Here is a 19800-nt window from a genome sequence, read left to right on the forward strand (position 1 = left end):
ATGAGATGGTGTTCTTCTCTTTCCTCAATAAGAAAACAGTACCGCATTGTCTTCTTTCAGAAGGCAAAGGAATGAGTGTGAAATCTTGTGGTGACAACAGGCAAGCCCCAGAGAAAGTGGGTGTGCAGAGCATTGGGATGGCACAGTGCAAGAATCCTTTTCCTTTCTTTGTGTGTGTGTTTTAAACAATGGTTTTCCCAGCTTGATCACAAGCAGCAGATCTGATCTTAATCAGCTAGCATATTAGCAAAAATTGATCTCATTATCCTTTGTTTCTCGGTGCATCTCCCAAACTCTGGCAGCAGCAGCACTGAGCAGCCCCACTATGGGTGGCTACTTATACAGGGCAAAGGAATGCTGATCTGGGTCTGGGAATCTGTTATAAATTGCACTGCACTCAGAACGAGTGCTTGATTGTATTTTAACACAATTAGCCTCTCTGCACCTGGCCTCGTCAGCGGTAATGGACTTGCCTGTTGACCTCTTCAACTCACTCTGCTAAACCCATCAGAGGACTGAAAATCAGATTAACACTTTCACTCTCTGCCTGCAGCCCTAGCCTTCAAGTTCAGTTTCTAGCTGAATGTTTCTGCACTGCATCAACATGTTGAGTTGTTTTGGTCTCTGCTTTGCAAGTAGAAAGCTAAAGATTTTGTTTTCTGACAGAGATTTAATTCTATTGCAAAGCTTGCACAAGCTTGTCTCTTTGCTGCTTAGATTGATAACCTCTAGAAATTACTGTCGAAGTTGCTGCTGTTTACATTTTTTTTTCTACTGGGACGAATAAAAGCATAGGCGTATTTCATCTGTAGGACAATAGCAGTTCAGGGCATAAGCCTTAGCATTGTAAGAACAGTCCTATTAAATGAATATCATAGAAAACCAGACGCACAATCTGTGTTTCCTGTGATCTGTCAGTGATTTGCATGGTGAAATTGCCTGTACCACAGGTCTGACTGTTTGTTTGCTCATGTGCTGACCCTTCCGCTGTCCATACCACAATTGAAGTGTTATTGTCTTGATGCTCTCTTGACAAAATTCATTTGCCGGGGGCAGGGAGGAGTTGTCTCTCTACTGGTTCCATGTTGGGACAATAACTAGCTGCCCAAAGCACCGCTGTAAATTATATTGCCACAGGCGGTGGTTCATAACCTGAGACCAGAAGCTGAAATAATAGGGGAACTGCATCCCAGAGGGTTTGCTCTTCAAGTTGAGTGTTGAGGACACTGTGGTTTAGTTTCTCTATAGCTGTCTTCCTGGCAGTTGTTTCAGAGGCAGCTCATTCAAGTGTCTGTGTTAAGCAGCACTAAGAAGCGGACTGGCAGCCCTCTCCTAACTGACTCTGTCTGTGATTCTCCCTTTCTCCTCAGGTGGCCATAATGTAACTATCTCGCTGCAGTCAAGGACAGGACATACTCACATGCCTTCAGTGGTGGGGGTACTGGTCTTCACTCAGTTCTGGTTCTGGTTCCCCCTCTCACACTTCTTGTCATTGGCTTACACCCCAACCTGTGTGATTGGCCTTAACAAGGACCTTAAGGTATGTGCTTCCATGGTTGATACAGTAGTCTGATGAGAGATTAAATAGCTGGATGACAACTGCTTGCAGTTCCATGATGATTTCCATCATAACCACCAATCATTAGTTTTCTGCAAGTTTGTTCATGAAGGGAATCTTACTACAAACAGAACAAGAATCATGTGTTCTGCATGGTGCTGAAGAGTATCAATAGCTGAATGTTTATAATGAGTTGCTGGCACAAAGAGAGCAACGCCTTTCCTAACCATGTTCTTTTCATCACCAAGGGAATGCAGTCTGTAAGATTTAATTTCCTGGGGTCCTTATGTTGCACCAGTACCATTGTGTCTGGCCTCTGCATTAGCTTTCTGGTTTACCCCCTTTTCATTCTGAATGCTATCAGCTCATCTGCAGAGAATCTGTGGAGGTCAGCCTGGCAGAGCTTTGGGCACCATCCAAATTTGGGAACTCTTTTTAAACTCTGTTCCCGTTGAACCAGCTTCTAACAGTTTGCCTGGCCATCATGTCCTAGCTGCTTATTATATAACCTTGCCTTCTTTGGAGGAGATAGAGAAATCATGGCTGTTACAGTGTGGGGGGGGGGGATATGAATACAGCCCCTATCGTAAATCTCTGAAGGAGTCCAGTTGTTTGAGGAAAGAGTTCCAAAGATGCATTGACTGCACTGTGCCCATTGAAACACTATACTGTGCCTTGGTAATGGTGCATTAAGACACCTTCATAGGCTGTAATATAGGATAGGATAGGAGATGGTTTTAGAACATATTTTGACCTTATCCACCGTAGCTAGCTAAGGTGTGCTAGAAACTGTAGCTGGAAGATTGTGAAAAGCTAATTAATCGTAGTGCCTCAATTTTGTTTGAGCCTTAGCATAGATAGGGCTGATATTACCGTGGGTGACTGGTGGGATTTGAATCATTCAGTCCCTGTGGGTAGAGATCTGAGTATTAAAGATTGTATTATATAAGCCCTTCAAAAGGTTACACTTTAAAGCTTCCCATTACAGAAAGCCTAGTGCCTCCTGGCTAAGGATGTGATACTTCACTCTCTGAGTTTGAAAAATATGCCTAAAACGTGGAATGAGAGGAGCCAGTATTTCACTCTGAAAGTCACTGGTAAATCGGCAGTTTGAGTTTGAGTCAGAATCTAGAGTGACGGAAGCCTGAATGTTTTGCAGTTTGTGCTGCAGTCTCCCTCTTTGTGCTGGAAAAGCTCGATCGTGTACAGCAATCTTTCCCAGGCTTATTTATGTGCATTGGCGCATTGTATGCGTTATCTGGTTTTCTTTCCTGCACCGTGTACATTTCACTGCAGGAGATGAAACCTTGCAATTTCAGAGTCTCTCATCAAATGGCACTCACTTCATTAAAATATTGGTAGATTCTAAACCCACCAAACTGTCAAACTATGCCCATGAGGATTCGGGAGTGAGGCTAGAAATAGGAGACACAGTCTGGATTCCTAGGTATAAAAGTAGGGAAAGGACCAATTGGTCAGCTAATTCCTCTCCCTACATTGTAGCACTTCGAGGGCTATCTTCCCCTCAGCATGCCAAGTATTTATTTGATCCTTCCGTTAACATTGAAGGGATTGGGGAACATGCTTGTTACACTGCTGATATAGGTTTCAGAGTAGCAGCCGTGTTAGTCTGTATTCGCAAAAAGAAAAGGAGTACTTGTGGCACCTTAGAGACTAACAAATTTATTAGAGCATAAGCTTTTGTGAGCTACAGCTCACTTCATCGGATGCATTTGGTGGAAAAAACCGAGGAGAGATTTATATACACACACACAGAGAACATGAAACAATGGGTTTATCATACACACTGTAAGGAGAGTGATCACTTAAGATAAGCCATCACCAACAGCAGGGGGGGGAAAGGAGGAAAACCTTTCATGGTGACAAGCAGGTAGGCTAATTCCAGCAGTTAACAAGAATATCAGAGGAACAGTGGGGGGTGGGGTGGGAGGGAGAAATACCATGGGGAAATAGTTTTACTTTGTGTAATGACTCATCCATTCCCAGTCTCTATTCAAGCCTAAATTAATTGTATCCAGTTTGCAAATTAATTCCAATTCAGCAGTCTCTCGTTGGAGTCTGTTTTTGAAGCTTTTTTGTTGAAGTATAGCCACTCTTAGGTGTGTGATCGAGTGACCAGAGAGATTGAAGTGTTCTCCAACTGGTTTTTGAATGTTATAATTCTTGACGTCTGATTTGTGTCCATTCATTCTTTTACGTAGAGACTGTCCAGTTTGGCCAATGTACATGGCAGAGGGGCATTGCTGGCACATGATGGCATATATCACATTGGTAGATGCGCAGGTGAACGAGCCTCTGATAGTGTGGCTGATGTGATTAGGCCCTATGATGGTATCCCCTGAATAGATATGTGGACAGAGTTGGCAACGGGCTTTGTTGCAAGGATAGGTTCCTGGGTTAGTGGTTCTGTTGTGTGGTGTGTGGTTGCTGGTGAGTATTTGCTTCAGATTGGGGGGCTGTCTGTAAGCAAGGACTGGCCTGTCTCCCAAGATCTGAGAGAGCGATGGCTCGTCCTTCAGGATAGGTTGTAGATCCTTGATGATGCGTTGGAGAGGTTTTAGTTGGGGGCTGAAGGTGATGGCTAGTGGCGTTCTGTTGTTTTCTTTGTTGGGCCTGTCCTGTAGTAGGTGACTTCTGGGTACTCTTCTGGCTCTGTCAATCTGTTTCTTCACTTCAGCAGGTGGGTATTGTAGTTGTAGGAATGCATGATAGAGATCTTGTAGGTGTTTGTCTCTGTCTGAGGGGTTGGAGCAAATGCGGTTATATCGTAGCGCTTGGCTGTAAACAATGGATCGAGTGGTATGATCTGGATGAAAGCTAGAGGCATGTAGGTAGGAATAGCGGTCAGTAGGTTTCCGATATAGGGTGGTGTTTATGTGACCATCTCTTATTAGCACCGTAGTGTCCAGGAAGTGGATCTCTTGTGTGGACTGGTCCAGGCTGAGGTTGATGGTGGGATGGAAATTGTTGAAATCATGGTGGAATTCCTCAAGAGCTTCTTTTCCATGGGTCCAGATGATGAAGATGTCATCAATGTAGCGCAAGTAGAGTAGGGGCATTAGGGGACGAGAGCTGAGGAAGCGTTGTTCTAAGTCAGCCATAAAAATGTTGGCATACTGTGGGGCCATGCGGGTACCCATCGCAGTGCCGCTGATTTGAAGGTATACATTGTCACCAAATGTGAAATAGTTATGGGTCAGGACAAAGTCACAAAGTTCTGCCACCAGGTTAGCCGTGACAGTATCGGGGATACTGTTCCTGACGGCTTGTAGTCCATCTTTGTGTGGAATGTTGGTGTAGAGGGCTTCTACATCCATAGTGGCTAGGATGGTGTTTTTTAGGAAGATCACCAATCACCACGAAAGCTTATGCTCTAATAAATTTTAGTCTCTAAGGTGCCACAAGTACTCCTTTTCTTACTGCTGATATAGTAACAGTGCCCAAGTCCTGTAGTTCTTGTTTGTTGTTACAGCGAAAATTGTGTTAAGACCTTGATTTAAATTCAGCTAGAATTGTCTGGAGCCCAGCTCTGGTAATATTTTCATGGCTCTGGGGGGCCATGAGCCAGTTCCAGGATGTCTGTGGGGCTGCACAGGGCTGGAGTCACGGCACCGCTCCTGTGTGGGAGAGAAGCCCCTAGCCCCACCATAGGGCAGAAGCCCCAAGCGCCACTCCTTCCCCACCCTGGTCTGGTAGGCGGAAAATGGAGAGGGCATGGGGGGCTTCAGAAAATACTTCAAGAGAATTTAAGCCCTGGCTAAGACCCCACATTTATGAAGGACCAGCTCCAGGTATCACCAAGTATTTTCCGCTGTTAATTAACTACATCTCCAACTCAACTAGATATCACCCTATCATTCTTCCCCGATCATACCCAGAGACTCATGAGGGGCTCCTGGTCTTCAGCCTCCAGAACCCTCACTAGGGAGTCCCACATGGATCCACTTTCTCCCCCATCCTGTTCCACACTTACGTAAAATCACCAGAGGAGATTGTGGAACAGCATAGACTGGAACGCCAGCAATGCCCAGACTGAACCCAGTTCCGTCCACTTCACTCACCCATACAGTGCGTATCCCAGCTGTGCTGGGACCTGGCTGAGATCAGCAACTTCCTCTGGGAACAGCTGAGGTGACTTTGGCGGGGAGAGAGAGAAGCACTTTGAAGAATTCACTGCCTCCATGGCATCCTTCTCCATCAAGGGCCTCCGAGCGTCAGAGCAGCCATCGGCCATGGTGAGCTCTGGACTTCTCACCACATCTGGATTCCAAATAGCTACAGTCATGGGAAGTTCCCTTTCTGTCTACTCTGCCCCCTCCTGTGTGGATCAGACTTAGCCTCAGTGACCCCTGTATCCATCCCCCTGGGTTGGCTAATGTAACTCCCTCCGCCAAAGAATGAAACCAGCAGTTGGTTTTTGTTTTTTTGTTTTTGTTTTTTTTAAGGTTCCAAATAAAGCAGTACAGGGCTCTGAGAAGCTGTCACCGCCCTGCTCTGCTATCTGCACTGGCTCCCTGTGTAATATGGGTTAAATTCAGGATTACAGTTCTTACCTTCAAAGCAGTCAGCAGGACTGGTCCAAGTTACAGGGCTACAGCTGTTTGCCATCACCCGGCATAACGTCGGAGCAGAGCTGTCAGTGCCAAGGGACTGCGACTCCAGAATGCTCTCCCGTTCCGTGTATGTTAGTGTTAAATGATGGCACCCTTCTGTGTGCAGCTAACAAGTGACGTCTCAGTTAGTCTGAAAGGAGCTTGGTTCAAAAGGCCATTTCTGTGTAAGCTCCCCATTACCGTTGTGACTGGTTGGATCACAGAAAACTCCTTGGGAACTACCACCTGATGTGCTGGAACTACCCCTTAGCCCGTTTCCCCTGGCAGCTTGTGACTTCAGAGTCCTGCCTGGTTTGAGCCAGACACACCAGCCTGCTGCAAACCCAGACCCTGGTCTGAACCACGTCCCCCAAACGCTGCTGGCTTAACTGAAACCAGCTTAAGAAGTGTTCCTGTCTCCAGCACTCAAATACCCAACTCCCAATGGGATCCAAACCCCAAATAAATCCATTTTACCCCATATAAAGCTTATACAGGGTAAATTCATAAATTGTTCACCCTCTATAACACTGATAGAGAGAGATGCACAGCTGTTTGCCCCTCCTCCCCCCAGTATTAATACATACTCTGGGTTAATTAATAAGTAAAAAGTGATTTTATTAAATACAAAAAGTAGGATTTAAGTGGTTCCAAAAGTAACAGACAGAACAAAGTGAATTACCAAACAAAATAAAATAAAACACGCAAGTCTATGCCTAATACAGTAGAAAAGCTGAATACAGATAAAATCTCACCCTCAGAGATGTTTCAATAAGCATCTATCACAGACTGGACGCCTTCCTAGTCTGGGCACAATTCTTTCCCCTGGTACAGCCTTTGTTCCAGCTCAGATGATAACTAGGGGATTTCTCATGCCTGCAGCCTCTTTTGTTCTGTTCCACCACCTTATATAGCTTTGGCACAAGGCGGGACTCTTTTGTGTCTCTGGGTTCCCCCTCCCCCCTCTTCTAAATGGAAAAGTACCAGGTTAAAGATGGATTCCAATTCAGGTGACACGATCACATGTCACTGTAAGACCTCAAGCCCTCATTCCTCCCAGGCTGACTCACAGGAAGGCCTGCCTGCAAACAGAGCCATCCACAGTCAATTGTCCTGGATGATGGGAGCCATCAAGATTCCAAACCACCATTAATGGCCCACACATTGCATAACTACAATAGGACCTCAGAGTTGTATTTCATATTTCTAGTTTCAGGTACAAGAGTGATACATTTATACAAATAGGATGACCACGCTCAGTAGATTATAAGCTTTGTAATGATACCTTACAAGAGACCTTTTCCATGAAGCATATTCCAGTTACATTATATTCATTAGCATATTTTCATAAAATCATATAGCGTGCAATGTCACAGCTGTAGTATCAGAGCACCTCTCAAATACTAACAGAGGGCGCCCAGGGAATTGGTGACAGTACTAGGATTTGATCCCAGATCTCTTGAATCCACATCCAATGCCACAACCACACAGCCATTGTTCCTCCCTTGGCTTTCTGGGGCTCTCAGCTCTAATTGTGCTCTAATTCCTTGTGATGATTTTTTAAGGTGCACAACATTTTTCATGTAAGTTGAGCAACTCAATTTTACTGGCTAAAACCTTGTAGGTCATATAGCTTTCAACGCTCATTCATTTGGCCTCTTCCAACTCTTACCTGTTCTGGCACTGAAGAGGTGTGTTGGGAAGTAAAAGCAGCTTAGATACAGTGGTGGTGAGTGCAGTATAAATATTTGGATGGATAGATAGGAGGGCAGTTGAAGAAAGCTGTCTGGCCGTATCCGACTGGGGGAGTGTAATATAATGTGAAACCAGTGAAACTTGTACTGGAAAAAGTGAATGGCGGAAGATGCGTGGTCTAGTCTGCCGTGCACAGATAAAGCTGATCCTGTTTTAGGTCTTAAGGCCAGTTTTGTGCAAAAGTCAGCCATAGCTAAACCATGACCGCATCGTAACAATGAAGAAACAGTTGGATGTACATAGTGTGCAGTAAGCTGGAGAAGGAGAAAATGTCGTACCAGAGTTGAATTATATCATAATTGAATAACGATGTTACAGCTGAACATTTGCCACGGATGGCAGCTTCTCAGCTTCCGGAGGGGGAAAAGGGAAGCTTTTGTACTTTAGATGATTTGTGTTTATCTTTGTAAGGAGGAAAAGGCAACCAAGGCAGCTATTCTGCTGTTTGGTTCTTTCCCTTTACTTTCCTGTAACAACTCTTTCAAAAGTCTGTATTTTTTTTTAGATGCCAAAAGTCCAGTACAAATCCAACTGCAAGCCCTCTACGTTTGCATATCCTGCCCCTCTGGAGGTACCAAAGGAAAAGGAGAAGGAAAAGGTTGGTAAACTGATTGATTGGCTGACTTTTCTACACTCTGTGGACTCACCCACTGTGAACATTAACCTTCCCGGCATTAGCCCATGGCAACGTGTTCCTTTAGGGATGAAGAAAAGATTGTCAGTTGCTAGTATCTCTGAGAGTAAATATTACGTAACTCTGACCGTGTAGCAGCATTCTTTTCCTCACTGACTTCTTTCCTTTGTAATGGCAGTTGCACTCAACATACCTGGATGCTTTCTTATTGCCCACAAGAGCTTTGTGAAATGGGTGAGAGTGGCCATAAAGATTGGCCCATTGATTTTAATTCACTGAGTTCACCACCTTTCTGTCTCTCTCATTGCTGAGACTGGAATTCACTGTCACTTGTAATCTCTGTGCTGGGATTTGACTGGCACCTTCCTTGACTAGCTGGATGAGCAGGAGAGCTGTTAAAGGAGTATTTACCATGTACATATTGCTCCTTTGCGCATAGCATCTTTTTTGTTCTGTATTCATACAGCACCGAGCACAGTGAGTTTATGACTCGGGTTCCTAGGTGCAATGAATAACAATTCTTGAGGGCAGGAGTCCAAAGTGTCCCATAAGCTAACGCAACTCATTAAGCATTCATGGGTAGAGTCTGTGGGCCTGTGTGCTGCAAAAAGGTAAATGTAGAAATGGTAACATCCAGGTAAGAAAATTGAGCCTCAGGTGGTCGTCTTTGGCATGATAGGTGTCCTCACACAAAGAAGGGCAGCTCATGTGCCCATAGAACTTGATCATCACCATCTGTGGCTTGACTGCAGCAGGCGGAGCAGACCTACCAGCCGCTAGAGAGAGGCAGCAGAGGTGTGTACTCAGGCATGTCTTGCTAATGTGTGTGGCATCTGGTGAAAACTGCTAAGCAGTTTAAGAAAACCAAACACTAGAAATGAGGGGTTCTCGGATTAGAGAACAGAAGCTTGTAGAAATTAGCCCAAATGAGGGCAATAGACTACTACCAAGCAGCTGGTTTTTGCCTTGGGATTGGACCAGATTGTGCACAAAGGCAAGTAATATAAGAAATTTCACAGTGGCAGGTACTTCTGGACATATCCCTCCCTTTCCAAAATTCAAACCCCGTGGCTGATTCTGGCCCACCCTTAGAATACCTTGATATGGCACCCTAAGACGCCACCAAAATCTTAGAGGAATGGATAATCTTTCCAGGAGCAGGAACAGATGGGCAGGCTGACACGGGGCTGCCTGCTGACCCTGTGGTGGTGGTGGTGTTGTTTAACACTGATTGTTGAGGAAAATCTGTGGACACTCAGAGAAGATCAGCACAATTGTTTCTTCCTCGGATGAAACTATTCGCATCCTGGGCTGTTGCAGTGTGTCTGCCATTGTGTGCCAGTGACCCATAACAGCTGTGGATTACAGTAGTGCCGGGGTGGAGGAGTGGTGTAAAGGATTACGACATTGTCAAGAATCTCTCTTCTGGCTTGATGTTGCCTTGCCACTGAAACCATGGGAGCAAACTTCCCCATGGTAAGAATTCCCTGTCACTGTTCAAATTTAAAGAAATCCCTTAGTAGGGAAAACAAAACAGCATTGAGTAATCTCCCCTCTCTTCACTTACAGAAACTAACCAGATCTGATTGGGTAACACCCTTTTCCACTCCTGTTTGCCATTTCATCTTCTGCGTGCCACTCTGTTTGTGCTGCTTATAAGGTAGTGGGGGGTAGTGAAATTGAAAATTGGCACAGTGCTGACTCTCCTTTTGGTCTGCTTGCCTGGCTGGGAGATGAGCCCTGGGTATGGTGTTGAAGCCATTCTGAAAGCCTTTGTTGAAATGTCCAGGTTTCTACTGCTGTGTTGTCCATCACCGCAAAAGCCAAGAAGAAGGAAAAGGAGAAGGAGAAAGAGAAAAAGGAAGAGGAGAAAATGGAAGTGGTGGGTATAAGCCATAAATATCTAAATGTCTTCCATCGAGTTTTGTTTGGGGGGCTGCGTATCACATGAACACTGGCTCCTATACACATCTCTGTTCCCATCATCACCTGCATTACCGTAGTTTCTCAGAACAGTGTTATCATGATTCAGTATATTGAGTAACTTATCCAGACACGAGGTTCTTGTGGGACTGTGGAAGAAATGTAATAAAATTCCTGTTCTTTGGTGCACCACTGGTGACTTTTTAACAATCTTTCTTATAGCAGTTGCTTGGAGGTGACTGCTATAGGTAACAGAGTAGCAGCCATGTTAGTCTGTATCTGCAAAAAGAAAAGGTGTACTTGTGGCACCTTAAATTTGTTGGTCTCTAAGGTGCCACAAGTACTCCTTTTCTTTTTGCTATAGGTAAGGTTCCCAAGCTAGTTAAATTCTAACCCACTGTTTTCACACCCCCATTACATTCTGAAAATATTTCTTTCTCCATTCTAAACCATTGTTGAACTTTATTTCTGCAGTGTGCAACCCCCCCACTTCCCCCATATCCTCCAACAATAGCTGAATTTTGCAGGCGAGGTCCTCAGCTGGTGTAGATTACCATAGCTACAGTCACTTCCATGGAGCTCTGCTGACTTACCATCAGTTGACAGTTTGGCCTGAGAACTTGAAACTTTATATGCAAGTAGGATTCACTGAGGAGTATCTTCAGGAGCAAGTTTGGGGGAAAGGGGATGGAATTAGCTGGATTATAAGTGATTGATTGATGGAATTGATTCTGAGATGACGCAGGCAGCTAAGATTCTTAACGTAGCTTAATGAAGAACCGTTACTTTTGTGATATCCCAACATGCAGTTGTTGCTGCTGGAACAGTTTGTGAGTGAGAAACTGTCATTGAAAGTCAGCAAAAACCTCCCCAAAATCTGCTTTAACATCAGGGGTGTGGAAAGATCGCAGGTATGGGGGAGAATTGCAGATTCTGGATTTGTAGGGTGATACCATCGCTTTAGCAGCATTTCCCAAAGTTGTGTAAATTCTGTACTCTTCAAATTCCTTGTTTTTTTCATTTCCAAATACCTCCCCTCACCCAGCACTATATAAATAATAGATGTTCAGTTAACCCATCTTTGCAGAAAACTCCTTTCAGGTAAACAGTAGCAGCTGCTGAGGTTGGGTTTCATTTTGCCTCATTCACCTTAATAAGGTGTTTATGTCAAAGCCTACTTGGGCCTTGCTGAGGTTATGAATTAGGGGCAGCTTCTTGATTCTGTCCAATTGAAAACAAAATGGCATGTGGAAAAACAGCAGTGTACCATCAAGGTGGCACACTTAAAATAACATGTGCCTATAGCAACGTGAGCATGACCACATTGCGTGCACACAATATACGGTACAACTTCTAACATGTTACTAGTACTACACAGCCTGAAAAGTGAATAGAAGTTATCTATGTGCAACATAGTTGCACATGAGTTAAAGCAGCTGTTGGGATCTTTAACTTCTGTGTTTCTTGACCCTTCTACAGCACAACTGTAACATTAACATAGTCTTTGCATTGTATTATTCACACAGCACTATACACTAAGCAAAATGTGCCAGGAAAATGACCCTTCCTCCAAACAGCTCTGTGGTCTAAAATCATGTGAAAGTGAAGAAAGGCTACAGTGAGTCAGAAGGGCTGTGTGTGTGTCAGCTGTGTGGAAAGCTGACCTAGACACACTGAATTGTCTGAGAAGGAAAAGCAGCGAGATAAAGAGAGACTGCTGCCCCCTGTTGTGTTTGAGCTTACAGAGGGTCCTGGCTGCATCTCTGCTTTCCCATTTTCTTGTACAGTTCATATGAGATTTGCTGGAGTCCTGTGAAATTTGCTGCTGTTAGTGAATCTGATACCTGAGAGGGTGCCTTCTGCTGTAGCAAGAGGTGTCTGCTCTGAACCTTACATTTGGTGCCTATCACACAGCTGCTTTCTATAAGTACCTGGTTAGTCTCTGACCTCCTCCCCTCTTGTCAAACTGTCACCAGCAGAAGGGAAAAGGTAACCCACATTCTGAAATGTTTTCTTGAGGCTGCATAAATGCTTCTGTCTCAAATTGCAGCCTTTGCTGAGCTCGGGACTGAGCAGAATTGTACCTGGAACCGTCTGTAGAGAGTCACCTGGATGGAGTCATTTTGGTCAAGTTGCCATGACTGCCAATGACGTAAGATGTCAGTGACAGCTTTATAGCTAGGAAAATCCCACCTGCATTTGGCACTGTTTGTGTGCTGGGTTGTAACATGCAGCATGAAAAGTCCTGGGCTTTATTGAGTGGCTATTGAAAGTGGAAGTTTTCTGGGCCACTACAATCTCTTTAACTCTTGTGCCCCTGGAATCTGGATTGCTCTTACAATAAGGTTCTGCTCTGGGGGAATTCAGATGCCTTGGGTTTATATAAGTATTCACTGTGCTTTGTGGTGGAGAATTAGATTGACTCCTTTATCTTAAGAGAATGTCTCTTAAACAGGTTTCAGAGTAGCAGCCGTGTTAGTCTGTATTCACAAAAAGAAAAGGAGTACTTGTGGCACCTTAGAGACTAACAAATTTATTTGAGCATAAGCTTTCATGAGCTACAGCTCACTTCATCGGATGCATCCGATGAAGTGAGCTGTAGCTCACGAAAGCTTATGCTCAAATAAATTTGTTAGTCTCTAAGGTGCCACAAGTACTCCTTTTCTTTTTCTCTTAAACAGGTTTTTGAGTTACTGCTCATGCTGTGTGGATCAAGTAGCAAGTTTGACCCCAGCCTCAAATGTGAGAGGATTGAAGGCTGCAGTTAAACCATTGTGGCCTTGTGTTTTGTAGGATGAGACTGAGAAGAAGGAAGAGAAAGAGAAGAAAAAGGAGCCCGAACCCAACTTCCAGCTGCTGGATAACCCAGCCAGAGTCATGCCTGCTCAGCTGAAAGTCCTCACCATGACAGAGAGCTGTCGATATCAGCCTTTTAAACCAGTGAGTGCAACCTACCTTATGCAAACCTATCATCCTGTTCTCACACTTGGAGAGTTCCCAGCGGACGTGCTTTGCGCTGGGATCTCGCATGTAGACATCACGGCTCTGTGTGTTTCTGAGAACTAAAACCATAACAGCTGATGGCTGTACTGTATTTTAGAGGCCACATGATATATCCCCATGTCTCATTTTTACTTCCTTATGTCCCTCTTCTCCATTGCTTTCACACATTTGTAGTTATTGGAAGGCAGAGCTACTCTAGGCCCATATAATGCCCTAATGCTGCTACTTTACATTCTCTTACCCTATGATCTCTTCAGAGATCCTGACCCAGAAACTGATGATATGCCCATTGACATCTAATAAAAACCTCATGGGGGACTGGGGAATTGAACCATCATAAGACTGTGTAACGATTTGCAATAACTGCAAACTGAAGCCTGGATCTGTAGCTTGTAGGATCACCAGAGACTTAGGGTTAGCTAACAGTTACTCTCTCTGTGTCTTGCACTCCTCCATAGGTGCTAAGGTGAAAGGACAGATGGACTGGACAGCGTTCCAGTGTAAGCAATAAAGATAAAAGGTTTGGGGATGAAGATTTGTGCCGAATGTTTCCGAGAAGCAGGCATGTTCAGTCTAGAATGGTCTGCAGATTTGAAACGTATGGTATAAACAGCGAGTAGGGGTCGGTTTATTCTCCTTAAGTAAGGAAAAACAGCCAGTCAAGGGTTCTACGCTGCAGCAGGGAAAATTTTAACTTTCACTGAAAAAAGCTGCCCTGGGGAGCTATGGAATTTCCACCAGTGGAGCTATTGGAGAACAGCCTACAGCCCCATATATCAGGGATGGCTCGGGAATAATGAAATCTGCCAGCCACGATGCACAGCGGACTAGAGGCAGATGGACAGGAGGTTACGTCAGTCCAGTTGATTCTTTGTAGTGGTGGGAAATGGCCGCTCATTATGATTAAGGATGGCAGTGAAAAACCTCATTTGGAGTGTAGCGTAGGGCCTCGCAACACTCACGCCCCTTCTCCAGGAGCTGATGTTTCAAGAGTGGATGGTATGTTTCCCTTCCTCTTGTCTCCCCCAAAGCTGCTGCTGTCATTCATGGCTGGGCCTGCAAGGGCCACTTTCCCAGTGCTAGCGGCCTGTATTTCGCCTAGAACAGAGGGCAGTGGTCTCCATTCCAAGCCGGCGTCCCTGAGATCAGAGCTGGGAGAACTGCTATCCCACTGGCGGGCTGCAGCAGTCATGTTTTTTAAGGTTCTCAGATATGTTTAAGGGACTTGAAGCTCAGCCTAGTACATCGTGCTCACTGAGGTTTAGATCTTAATATAGCTCTGAAATGTCTTCTAGATTTGGTGTCAATGCTGTGAAATTCATTATCACTTGTGCTGTGTTTTTATTACTATGCAGTGGGTTATGTGCATAGATGGTGTTTTTACTAAATAGAACAGGTGAACTTGTGGCACCTTAGAGATTAACAAATTTATTAGAGCATAAGTTTTCGTGGGTTACAGCCCTCATCATCGGATGCATAGAATGGAACATGTATACATACAGATAAGTTGGAAGTTACCATACAAACTGTGAGAGGCTAATTAGTTAAGATGAGCTATTATCAGCAGGAGAAAAAAACTTTTGTAGTGATAATCAAGGTGGCCCATTTAGGCAGTTGACAAGAAGGTGTGAGGATACTTAACGTGGAAATAGATTCAATATATGTAATGACCTAGCCACTCCCAGTCTCTATTCAAACCCAAGTTATTGGTATCTAGTTTGCATATTAATTCAAACTCAGCAGTTTCTCGTTGGAGTCTGTTTTTGAAGCTTTTCTGTTGCAAAATTGCCACCCGTATATCTTACTTGAGTGGCCAGAGAGGTTGAAGTGTTCTCCTACCGGTTTTTGAATGTTATGATTCCTGATGTCAGATTTTTGTCCATTTATTCTTTTGCGTAGAGACTGTCCAGTTTGACCAATGTACATATTAGAGGGGCATTGCTGGCACATGATGGCATATATCACATTAGTAGATGTGCAGGTGAACGAGTCCCTGATGGCATGGCTAATGTGATTAGGTCCTATGATGGTGTCACTTGAATAAATATGTGGACAGAGTTGGCATCGGGCTTTGTTGCAAGGATAGGTTCCTGGGTTAGTGTTTTTGTTGTGTGGTTGCTGGTGAGTATTTGCTTCAGGTTGGGGGGCTGTCAGTAAGTGAGGACTGGTCTGTCTCCCAAGATCTGTGAGAGTGAGGGATCGTTTTTCAGGATAGGTTGTAAATCTTTGATGATGCGTTGGAGAGGTTTTAGTTGGGGGCTGAAGGTGATGGCTAGTGGCGTTCTGTTATTTTCTTTGTTGGGCCTGTCCTGTAGTAGGTGACTTCTGGGTACTCTTCTGGCTCTGTCAATCTGTTTTTTCACTTCAGCAGGTGGGTATTGTAGTTGTAAGAATGCTTGATAGAGATCTTGTAGGTATTTCTCTGACTGAGGGATTGGAGCAAATGCGGTTGTATCTTAGAGCTTGGCTGTAGACAATGGATCAAGTGGTGTGTCCTGGGTGGAAGCTGGAGGCATGTAGGTAAGTATAGCTGTCAGTAGGTTACCGGTATAGGGTGGTGGTTATGTGACCATTGCTTATTAGCACAGTTGTGTCGAGGAAATGGACCACTTGTGAGGATAGATTTGTTACTATTTATTATTATTTACTGAATAGATTTATTATTCCACTGCACCTGACCTCAAAAAAGTCCTGGTCTCTTGTTAACATGCAGAGGGAATGGCATCAGATCATGGAAATGGGAGATGGAAAAGACGTTTTACTAATAACCCATTGGTTGGCCAACTAGTCTGTGAAACGCTGTGGTACACTGGAAGGCTAATGAACACATTGTCAGGCTGCAAATGGACTGAGTCAAATTCTGCTGGCTTTTGTTATTGTGCAAAAGATGGATGAACATGGGGCCTACTCTGTTTTGTAATTGTGTGTGAGAGCGTGCACCCTCGCAATGAATACCCTGCCCAGAAAATCAGTTCTTGTTTTTAATACACTTGCTTTCACTGGTATTTCATCAGCACGTGGAAGCTTTGAGAACAGCTTCTTTCACAGAGCTGGGAAGGGGTGGTTCTGTCCCAGATCTCTAAGATGAGGAGGTGGCCCAATTGACCTCCCAGTCTGGACGGAGCTGCTGCCCAGCCCAGTACAAGCTCAGTTCTGCACCTGAAATGTTTGTGTGCGCACAGTCATTAGCCCTAAACTCAGCTGACACATGTGCAGTTGTGTGTTTTGTCTGCTCCTGGGGAAGAGAAGTCCTGGGCCTGACGCAGCGTGGGAGTGAAGACATGGCTGCCCTTCAGAAGGGAAATGTGTGGGAAGAATCACTGCAGCCTGGCTAGAGGCAACGCAGTGCCTCAGTCAGAGAGTGGTGGAGCCCTGAGGACAGCAGTGGCCCGAAGCCTCACTGGGGAGCCAAGCCACCCCCAGTACAAAGCCAGTCAGTGAGTGGAGTATCTGCTCTGTCTACGAGTGGTTTCCTGAAAGAACATAGCAGTGTGTGTCTTGCCATGATGGAACGGTGGGACCAAGGTGGCTTCCCAGCATCGACACAGAGTGCTGGTTTTTAATGTTTCTGTTGGTGGGGCACCATCATAAAAGATCACTTTGAGATGCTGATTATACCCTGGAATTCAAATGTGGGGAAGGCTCTAATTCCAGCCAGGCCCCGAAACAGTGTCCATGTTTCCGTACCTCCACAGGCAGTCACTGGCTTTGGTGAGTTGTATGTTTTGTGCTTCATTCTTCTTTTGTCTTATGAGGTTCTGCTAATGGAATTCTCAGTCAATGGAAGCCGATGATCAGATTTGGCTCTGCTTCGAGAGCCTCTGGGGAGGAGTTGCGCCAAGATCTGACTCTGTTTTGTCTTGCAAAGACTGAATCTCTTGAAACAGTTGGTGTGTTTTTGATTTTTAAAGCCGTATGGAAAGTGCCAGATTATAGTCACTGCATAAATCCACAGATCCAGATGTCGCCTTTCAGCGAGCTGAGAGATAGATAATGGAAGAGCAGAGGTAGCCTAGTATGGCCGTTTATTTCATTAACGTACAGTGCAGCCAACCGGGTGGCACCTAGATACAATAAACTCCCAGTTATAACTCAGACATCAGAGAAAAAGACGGTGTTTCCAGAGAGAGTCTTTCAGCGAAGGTTTGGCTGGCAGGGACATTTGCACCATGCTCTGATGGTCAGCAAATTCTGGCTCTTATAGAGGGTGCAAGTGCTGAAAGAACAGAGTAGTGTGTCTGGGAGCCTTTGCCAGAAAGTCCTCAATCCTCAGGTGCAAATCTAGGAACCCTTATCCAGAGCACCTCCAGTGACCTCCATCATTGTGTTAGTACCTAGAAAGTGAGGCACTCCAAGGTAGCAAAGTCCCAAACCACAGAGGGGTTTCTAGACACAACACCATGACATTATCCAGAAGCATATGCTATATACATGTCTATAGATCCATAGTCACGGTTATTCCATTCCCCTTGTTATGAGGCTAGAATGTGAATGACTGGATGCCTCTATTCAAAGTGTTTCAGTAACACTCATAAACACACTGGCCCTAAAGCCTACTAGCTTCCAATTTGGTTCATAAATATTTGAGACAATCTAAAGCTTCCAAGTGCTGCATTTTAATAAATCTGTATTCAACCTTTCCCTCCTATCCCTTTACATTTTGTCTGTCCCTGGTGGTGTGACACTGGTATGTACAATGGGAGAATACTTCGCTTTCATTGCAACAGACCACGGAAAGCTGTTTTCACCCCTTGTTTTGAGTGGAGCATTCACATTGATGGGGTGATTGTAACCCAGGGGACTTGGGGTCCAGTTTCTGTTCTTGGTCAAGGACAATCCTACACGAGACAGAGGTGTTTTTGAATGTCTCTAGGCACTGACGTTCTCTGCACTTGGCTTCTAGCTTTCCATTGGTGGCATCATCATTCTGAAGGACACCAGTGTGGATATGGAGGAGCTGGTGGAACCAGTGGCAGCCCATGGCCCAAAGATTGAGGAAGAGGAACAAGAACCTGAACCACCAGAGCCTTTTGAGTACATCGATGACTAGGATCCTGAGGTATGGGTGCAGTTCTCTAGCTCCTCCATTAATGAGTAGAGTAAAAACTCCATCCATCAAAGGACCCAGTGTTTAAATGTTTTTTCTTTTTTTTTTTTTTAAGGGGTCGTGTGCTTTTGTGTTGATATAAGTACATTGTGCCGATTTTTTCACAATGGCAGTTTTAGTTGAAAGGGAAAGGCTCCCTCTCTCCAACCTTAGTCGTCTTGTCCCAGCAGTACAGGCTTGTGCACAGAGAGGGACACGAGCCACAGTCTCGGCTTCTGTGACCGTATACCTGAGCTAAACGGAGTGAGCCAAAGTCCACCTACTCCAGGCATTACATTATCTAACTTCAGGCTCCTTCATAAATAGCATGGGGCGTGTGTGACTGAGCTGACATGCTGGTTTGTTGATGAAAATCCGAATCCAGTTGCCTTGTTTCTGATTGTAGGGTTAAAAATGCGCATGGATTAGTGGTCAGTCAGGATACCTCGTTTCTTGCCAACAACTGGGTGCGTCACGAACGCTGGAGCTTCAGTACCAGACCCAGAGGATCTTAGCTGCTTATAGGAGCATACAAATGTGGGCTCTTTTGGGACTGGGCAGAAGATGGCCTCAGCTAATGTTTTTACCTTTCTGGTCTCCGTCTCCAGGACCAGCTCTGCTAAAGAAGATGCTTTGTCTGATATTGGAAACACATGAGGAAATTCCTACGGAGACCTGCCATTCAATGCATGCAGCATCACCTCTGCGCTGACCTGATGCTGAATGTCTGTGGTTTGAATGCAGAAGAGAGATATGCCGTTTAGTGTACTCTTTCACAAAACTTTGTTTTCAAATGAATATATTAAAACCTCTTGATGGAAACTTGCTTTTGTTTTGACGTCCCAGTTTATCTAAAGGAAGGGAAGATTCATCAGCCTCCCAGCACTTGAATGTACAGGCTCTGAGTCATCCTCTGACTCCCTCTTCTTCCTATATTAGGTGGGTTTCCCCTTATAGGTGTGCCCAGCTGTATCCAGTGCTGCTGGCAGGCCTTAACCTCTGGTAGAACAATAAGGATGCCTTTTAAAAATGACCCATGCACATTGCTCCTTTTTTTTATGCTTGTTTATGCCAAGGGATGCCAGTAAATCCAGTTGATTCAGCCCTGGCGCTAATCTGACAGACTGATTTTGTTTGTTTGCCCTGCTCCCCAGCATCTGCCCAGAGGCATTTGCAAAGCTGACCCTCATTGATTTAAGAACAGCAGTAATCTTTACACTGGTCATCC

At 44.8% G+C, this 19800-nt stretch overlaps 1 protein-coding gene across 3 annotated transcripts in view; it reads left to right on the plus strand.

The window, feature by feature from the left end:
- PSMD1 (proteasome 26S subunit, non-ATPase 1) overlaps window positions 1-19398 on the plus strand; it is a 117108-nt gene extending 97710 nt beyond the window's left edge. Inside the window, exons 20-25 of one of the 3 annotated variants that reach the window (XM_038415537.2) lie at window positions 1371-1540; window positions 8432-8524; window positions 10350-10442; window positions 13277-13423; window positions 18390-18545; window positions 19181-19398. In XM_038415537.2, coding sequence (XP_038271465.1) covers window positions 1371-1540; window positions 8432-8524; window positions 10350-10442; window positions 13277-13423; window positions 18390-18536 — 650 coding nt within the window. In that variant the 3' untranslated portion in view covers window positions 18537-18545; window positions 19181-19398. Of the gene's footprint in view, window positions 1-1370; window positions 3164-5010; window positions 8525-10349; window positions 10443-13276; window positions 13424-18389; window positions 18546-19180 lie in introns of those variants that run through there. The other 2 variants (XM_043491574.1, XR_006273982.1) reach the window with 2 other exon arrangements.
- Window positions 19399-19800: the final 402 nt, after the last annotated feature.

This window comes from Dermochelys coriacea, chromosome 9, assembly GCF_009764565.3.
Source record: "Dermochelys coriacea isolate rDerCor1 chromosome 9, rDerCor1.pri.v4, whole genome shotgun sequence".
Lineage (NCBI taxonomy): Eukaryota > Metazoa > Chordata > Testudines > Dermochelyidae > Dermochelys > Dermochelys coriacea.